The following is an 8,206-nucleotide window of genomic DNA, read 5'->3' as shown; positions in this document are numbered from 1 at the left end:
TAGCGGACAATAGCAAAAGAATAAACTTAAAACTACAAGGGGGGAATTTTAATATACCCCTAAAGTAACTACATGGGTACATACTACGTAGTACATGCATGTGAAACTAAATGGTTGCAGAACTTATTTCTTTACCAGCATTAGCTGAGTAATGGTTTATACAACATAAGTATGCATTTATACAAGAAGAACCAGACCAAACAAACCAGCAAAATAAAAAAAAAAAAAAAAAAAGGGTGTAGAACAGGATTGCATGTGTGTTAGTCGCCGTAATAGATAGTACTATCATTTACCCAACCGAGCCTTCAAGTTTCAAACTTAAGAGCTCATTCACTTCAGCACCAAATTCATCTGGAAGCTTCTGAAAAACATCCCTGCAGAACCCAGAAACCATGACTTTGATGGCTGTCTCTTGATCAATTCCTCTCTGCTTAAAGAAGAATAGCTGATCTGTACCAATTTGAGAGGTACTGGCTTCATGCTCCACACGAGATTTGGAGTTCCTTACCTATTTGTTTGTCAGAAGTAAAATTAAGATTCTGGAAGTAAAGCAAAAACATAAAACTCCTACTAGCACCAAGGTAACAGGCCGACATTCAAAGTTCTACGGCTGATCTGCCTGTTCTCCAAAACTTCTAGGGAAGGAATTAAATAGCCAGGCTACATAAAAGAATCAAGAAATGGTATGTGGCTTCATGAGCAATGTTGAATATGTGGATTTTGGAATTTAGACAAGAGTGGACTCTTGTCTTGGTACATTCAGCGCAGGGAAAGGACCATGCTATCTTAGCCATGTCTGCAGGAGGGCAGATTGCGGTATCTTTAAGGAAATTGTTTTCTTCCTCCAACTGTGCGAGAAGAATGGGAGAGAGAATGCCACAGATGATGTACCACGGGTATGCATGATAAATGCAATATTCAAAACTAGTATATTTTCTAGATCCCTTAGTACAATACAGCTATACCATACTAAATTTAGTTAGATGGATCACCAACCAAAAGATATCACCTAGAAACCGAGTAGTTAAGTGAAGTGAGAGCAAGTGAACAGCCATGGAAGATGTTTTCCAAAAAAAAAAAAAACAAAAAAAAACCACGAGAAGATGTAACAAAATCAGAAAAGACGTACCTGGATGTAAGGGTAAGTGTTAGCGGCAGCTTGGTCGCCCAAAAGCATCGAATCACATTGCGAAATGTTTCGTGAATAATCTGCCTTTGGTTGTATCTGAACAAGCCCCCTATAACAATTCCTCGAATTTTTAGCCGAAATACCCTTGGAAATAATAGTACTTTTCGTTCTTTTTCCTTTGTGTATCATCTTAGTCCCTGTATCTGCTTGCTGATAATTGTTAGTCAATGCAACTGAATAGAACTCTCCCACGGAATCATCCCCCTCCAAAACAACACTTGGGTACTTCCAAGTAATCGCAGAGCCTGTCTCAATCTGAGTCCATGATATCTTAGACCGAGCCCCCGCACAGAGACCACGTTTTGTAACAAAATTATAAATCCCACCTTTCCCTTCCTCATCCCCAGCATACCAGTTCTGCACAGTTGAGTATCTAATCTCTGCATCTTTCTCACAGTGAAGCTCTACCACAGCAGCATGAAGCTGATTTGTGTCATAAGAAGGGGCTGTGCACCCTTCCAGGTATTCTACCATGCTCCCTTCTTCTGCAACTATAAGGGTTCTCTCAAATTGTCCCGTCTCCATAGCGTTTATTCGAAAATAAGTTGAAATTGGCATTGGGCACACCGTATTCTTCGGGATATAACAAAATGATCCATCACTAAACACAGCAGAGTTCAGTGCAGCATAGTAATTATCCTCAGAAGGAACAACTTTACCTAAATATTTCTTGACTAAATCTGGGTATTCTCTAAGTGCTTCGGATATTGAACAAAAAATCACACCCTTAGCTTCTAAAGTTTTTCTATGCGTGGTTGCAATGGAAACACTATCAAATACTGCATCAACAGCAACATTAGCTAACCTATTCTGCTCAGTTAATGGAACCCCTAATCTTTCGAAATATTTAAGAAGCTCAGGATCAGCTTCTTCTAAACTTTTCAAAGTGGGTTTCTTCTTTGGTTCTGAATAATAACACATATTCTGAAAATCAATTTTTGGATACCTATTATCTGACCAATTAGGTTCTTTCATCTTCAAAAACTTTTCATAAGATTTTAACCTAAATTCAAGCATCCAATCAGGTTCTTGTTTCTTCGCAGAAATAAACCTAACTGTTTCTTCTGATAATCCTTTAGGTATTGAAAAAGATTCAATATCTGATACAAATCCCCATTTATAATCTCTTTTAAGAAATTTATCGATTGCATCGTTAGAGGTTGAAGAAGGTTTATTACCTGTTAATGAAGCTGCTTGGTCAACTGTTTGTGATTCTGCACGTATTCTGGGAAACCTTACATTGGGGATTAGAAATTTTGGGGTTTCGATTCTTGGAGTAAAAGCTTTTAGGGTTTTTGATGTTTCTATGGGTGATTGTGGAGTAAATCTTGAACTACCATTAGCCAGTAAAGAAGCCATGGAGGGAGAGATGAGGTTTTCTGGTGTGAGAAATGGGTCACTTTGAAGAAATTATTTATTGTCGTTTCTCTTCCATTTGTTTTGTGTCCACACGATTCCTCTAATGTCGTGTGTCCGACACGTACCCCTTCTTGTCTTTTGTTTATGGATAGCTAAAAATCTGAAAGTGAAAAATACTAGAACCCCCTACTATATGGGTTCAAACATATAGAAGCCTGATGAGTGCCAAATAATGTATATATTTATCCCTTTTTGTTGGCATTTAACTCATCTTTTGTGCAGTAATTCTACATTTTATCCCATATTCTGTATTTTCATTGTTTTCAAGAATAAATATTTTTCTTACTTAATTTTGCATTTTTAGGTAATAAATAAAGTTTGGATGAATAGCAGAGCGGAAAAGAGCAGAAAAGTAGTGAAAAGCCGGAAGAAATTACGCAAGGAAGACGCAAAGAATGGAGCGCACGTTCAAAACAGCTAGCTAGGGCATCAGTAGGGAACAATAGGAGCTGAGGAAGAGCATCAGAGACGCATAAGAGAGATGGGTTCGACAGAGGAGACAATTTCAGGGTAAGGGTTAACTTTTCACAGACCCTAATTATGTACTGTTTTCAATTTTGGGAAAATGGGTGATAACCCTAATTTGATGTTTTGGGTATAAATAGAACTGGAGGGTGTGTGTGAGAGAATATGCTGGACTAGCCAGTGTCCAGAACTTTCAAGTTCTGTTAATTTTCAATTTCAGTTCAATTTCATTTATTTTCATATCCTGTTAATGTTCCTGTTAAATGTGCATAATCCTGTTAGTATCCTGTTTAGGTTTAATTCCATGTTAGTTCACTGTTAATGTTAGTTTAAATGCTCACTGTTAGGATTAATTCACTGTCATGTAATGTTAGTTTGATGGAATGCTAGGCTAGAAGCCTTTGAAGCACTGAATTGATTGAGTAATGGAAGAAATCAGTGCTCATAGCAAGCTGATTATCTTGCCATTCCATTTTTGTATGCTTATGATGCAATGTGTTGATTGAGCATTGGGAGAAATCAGTGCTCATAGCAAGCTGATTATCTTCCCATTCTATTTGTATGCCTGTATTCTTGCCTTAGCTTTGCTTTGTTACTTCTTCTCCACATCCCTGCCCTTGGCCTTAGGCCTTGGTTCATTTATCTTGTTCACACTGTTTTCTTCATTGTCATCTTTCTTTTGCTGTTTAGTTTTTAGTCTGTTTAATCTTTGCTGTTTTTGCCATTCTTTTGTTCTCTGGTTTGCTTCCAATTTGGCCTAGAGCCACTGTTTACACTCCTCTTTTGTTACTAAGCCAGAAGCCCTTGTGCTGTTGCTTTTACCCTGCTACTCAGTGCTTTGGCCACTGCCTTGCAAATTGTTGTGCTGCTGCTGCTGCCTTCTTTGCCCTGCTGTTGCTGCAGCTGGTTAAGGCCTAAGTCCTACTGCTGCTGCTGCTTCCTCTTCAAAGCTCAAGTTCAGTCCACTAAAGGCCTAGTTCTCAGTTCAAAACCAAGCCCAGGTTTGAACCAAAAGTTGAAGCCCACTGTCCATTGTTTGTACAAACTGAAGCCCAGTTCATTAAGACTCAAAGCCCAGTTCATTAAGGCCCAGCCACAGTTTAGGTTAAGGCTCAAAGCCCAATTCAGTCAACTGTGGGCTCAATCCAAAAGCCTGAACTCAATCAAAGGCCCAAAGCCTAGTGCATTTCAAGACCAACTGAGCCCAAGCTCAGTTCATTTCATTGTTAAAAACAAACCCATTAGACCCAATTTACTCAAAGGGTATTCAAAGCCCAACAATAGCCATTTAGAGCCCAAAATAGCTAGAAACTCCAAACACACCCAGTCTCTGTGGATCGACCCGTACTTGCACGAGCTACAACTGACGACCGTGCACTTGCGGTATTACTGTAGGCCCGCGTTTTATTACGCTTAATTTTATACACGTTCCCGGGCCTACCAAAGCCCCACAAAATGGATCCTCCACCCTCAACTCCACACTTTCATAAAATGATATTACTAGGCCCGAAAAATCAAATTATCTTTAGATCAGGCCCATAATTAATTATTCTGAACTTTAATAATGGCAACATTGCCCTTTAGTATTTATACAAGGGAATCCCAGAAGCTTCTTTTCATTTCTCTATTCTCTTTCTCTTTCATCTTTATCTCTCTCTGTTGTAGAACAATGGTTTCTAGGGTTCCTGAGATTCATTTTCGACTGCATCAAATCTTCTTCGTCTTCATCCAAATCTTCGACTGCAACAACGACGATCTATCACATCTTCTTCGTCTATGCCTCTGTTATTTCACTTATGTCAAAGATCGATTGCATATGATCAAAAGATAGATCATATGGAAGATGAAGATGATTTGTTTAATCCTGCATCTGAAGATTCATCTACGAAATCAAATCGATGTGCAGATAAGCTTCATTTTTCATTATCTCTTAATTCAATTGAATTTATATGTTATTAATTTTGAATTTTTTCTCTCGAAATCTTCGAAGTTATGATTTCACTGAATTTTATCTATGAACTCATGATCAAATTTCAGATCTGTTACAGTTTAATCGTTTTTTAGCTTTTTAAGATGAAAATATTGAAAGATGTTACAATTTTTTTTCTAGGTTTCCTTACTGAATATCAATCGATCTGTTTATCTTAAGACTTGACTGAAAATTGGTGTTCAGATTCGAAATCAGCGAATCATCATCTCTATTACCCATGTATTTGTTATGAATTTTATAAACTTTGATTGAATTGCTTAATCTTGTGTACTTTACTTCTAATTCTATATAGTTTGATGTATCTCTGTCAATGAAATCGAATTTGTTATCCTAGTATTATTTATTGTAAATTAGTGGTGGTGATATGGTTGGTTGTAAATGAAATTTACAGAAGAAGGGAGTGAAGATATGATGGTGACTAAGGCAAAAATGCAAGCTAGCATTGGATTTGAATGAATATGTTACTGTGAGTTATAGATGGAGATGTGGTTGTGCTATTTGTGGCTTGGATGTAATGTTGCAGGTGAGGAGGAGAAAGCTGCAGCTGAGATACATCATATGTTGTAAGTGTCATTTTATCTTATTTATTGAGTAGCTCTATGTCATATCACTGCTTCTAGCGCTCATGTAGATAATTTATATGCTCTGAGTACACAAGCATATGCATGTGTAACTGGATATTACACAAGCATATGGATGTGTAACAGGATATTACACAAGACATATGGATGTATAACCAGAGATTACACAAGTCATATGCATGTGTAACTGCCGTTTACACAAGCCATTACATGTGTACCTGCTAAGCACCATGAAACCCAACTGTTTCAGTTAGCGTGTTCGTCTTGAGTAACATTTTTTTTTATCTTTGTGTTAGTGAAATTATTTGTATGAAGGATCTTCTATGGTTAATAAGTTCCGGTGGTGGTATAGGTGCATGCTTTGGAGCCGGTGGTGGTGTTGGAGTTGGAGCTAAGGTGTGAATGTTGGAGGTATAGGTATAAGTGGCAGATTAGGTGGTCGGCGGAATTGCTGAGTGTCAAATTTACTTTGTTGAGTCTGTAATTCTGTAGCCACTCCTAAGGTGAGGATACGCCGTTGTTATATACTTTTTCAGCTACGGTTGTTTGCTTGATCTGAACTAGTAAGGTGTTATAATAGTTTATCTTATTCTTGCGGATGCAGGTATTTCAATTCGTTGCAGAGTGAGCGCTTTTCTGGTTGTTACTTCTCTGACATGAACATGGTCATTTTGGCGCCAAGTGGAAGCGGCAAAACAGTGTTATTTGAGCTATGTATCTTAAAGCTCCTTTCCTGGTTCCTTTCTCAGGATGGAAGGTTCCTTCATATGAAGGGTACACTGAAAACAGTAAGTTTCCCTACTTCTGTTGCTTGTACCGAAAACGCGATTTATTCTCTATCATTTATGTCATACGCCTTGCACAAAACAGATCTCTCCATTTACTGATATCCGTGTTAAACTGCTAATACATATTCTTCATGATATCAATACTTTGGATACTTATGTCCCATATGTTGTAGTAAGACAAACTGATTAATCTCCTTTAATTGATCAGAAAAGTGTTATTTGTTTTCACTTTTTGAGTAGTTTGTGTATTACGGGTGCATGTGTAACTCACAATTACACATGCCATATGCATATATAACTCCCAATTACACATGCATTTTGTATGTATACCAGCTGAATACACATGTTTTTTTTTGGAATGTTTAGACTATGGCATCTTAATATTTTTATGACAATAATTTCTGAATAGTTGTAGCCTTTTTTGGATCAATTGATGTATATGCAGGTCTCGACGTTTTTTGTGCGCACTGACAAGACACTAGCCTTTTTTTAGATCAATTGATGGTCGATTAGGTTGAATTTGTTATTAGGTTGGTGGCTTCAGTGAGGAGACTTATGATGAGGAGCCTGATGGAGATGATATTGATGCAGAACATACAATGGTTTCAACAGATGAAATTCTTTCTTTAGCGGGCAGGTAACTAAATTTTGTGTTATTGTTGTATGCGTAGCTTTCAAAACTAAATTATTGTATGATATGTTGTTTAAACTCATTGCGGCAGTATTTCATGGGTTTCCTGCATAACTTTACATTACATAAAATGTCTAGCTACAAGACGTACAGTATCATTGAGAAGTTAGGTTTCTGCTTTATATATCGTTTACAGCAAGATTCAAAAACGGTTCTGTAAAAATTGGTGTGTTTCTGTTTATAGCTGTTATAATGTTCGAAAACTCAAAAATATTGATGTTGTTGTGGAAGGCAAGTCGGGAAGTGCAAGTTTTATCAACTCATTTCTCAAAGTCTTTCCAGGAGCATTCTTATATGATGTTGGTAATTACCCTGGAGTACAAGGCTTATCAAGAACATGTTCTCAAAAATTGCTCACAGTTTGTGGAAGTAAGGCTTTTACATGGTTATATTCCTTTAAAATTAAAAACTAATACGTACCATGCTCTCTCTTAACGTTTATTTTCTTATGTGATGACATGTTAACTCTTGAAGACCTTGAACGCATTGGGATATGACCTTGTTTCCGGTGGTACTGAGAACCATCTGCGAGTCTTGGTCAATCTGAAAAACAAGGTTAGTAGGAATAACGTTCCACTTTAAATGGCATATTCCATATGCAAGTGTAACTCTTAGTTACACTAGTCATATGCATGTGTAACTGAAAGTTACACAAGCCAGATGCATGTGTATCTCCTAGTTACATATGTTATATGCATGTGTAACTCTCAGTTACACAATTCAGATGCATGTGTAACTGCTAGCTACACTAGTCAGATGCTTGTGAAACTGAAATATACATTGTTGTATGTACTGTTCATTTTAATCGTATAAATATTGATTGCTTGTTGTTATATTTCAGGTTTCAGATAACTTCATAAAATATAATTGCTTAAACGTGGTAATGGTCTCGCTGGAACTGGAGTTGACGCTGAATACACAAGTCAGATGCATGTGTAACTCTCAGTTACACTAGATAGACACATGTAATTAAACAGATGCGTGTGTAACTTCTAGTTACACATGCTAAGAAATTATTGTAAATGAATATTAAAGTAATAATTGTATTTTTTTGTGTTTTCTTTTTGATGTCTATTTTTTGCA

General features: G+C 37.1%; 1 protein-coding gene and 1 long non-coding RNA gene across 2 annotated transcripts; one reads left to right on the top strand and one right to left on the bottom strand.

Annotated features, from left to right (window-relative positions):
- LOC113287925 (UPF0051 protein ABCI8, chloroplastic-like) lies at positions 1-2,593 on the bottom strand. The gene is made up of 2 exons (XM_026536811.1): positions 1,130-2,593; positions 1-508 (listed from the first exon to the last, which is right to left on the bottom strand). The coding sequence occupies exons 1-2, from the start codon at positions 2,546-2,548 to the stop codon at positions 290-292; spliced, it is 1,638 nt and encodes a 545-aa protein (XP_026392596.1). The 5' UTR covers positions 2,549-2,593; the 3' UTR covers positions 1-289.
- A 3,738-nt stretch (positions 2,594-6,331) lies between these two features.
- On the top strand, positions 6,332-7,408 carry LOC113286651. The gene is made up of 3 exons (XR_003329393.1): positions 6,332-6,432; positions 6,878-7,069; positions 7,355-7,408. It is a non-coding gene; the product is annotated as an uncharacterized LOC113286651 (long non-coding RNA).
- The last annotated feature ends 798 nt before the right edge of the window (positions 7,409-8,206 follow it).

This window comes from Papaver somniferum, chromosome 6 (assembly GCF_003573695.1).
Source record: "Papaver somniferum cultivar HN1 chromosome 6, ASM357369v1, whole genome shotgun sequence".
In the NCBI taxonomy this organism is placed as follows: domain Eukaryota; kingdom Viridiplantae; phylum Streptophyta; class Magnoliopsida; order Ranunculales; family Papaveraceae; genus Papaver; species Papaver somniferum.
Note: the sequence above shows the minus strand (reverse complement) of the source record. Positions and strands in the feature narration are given on the sequence as shown.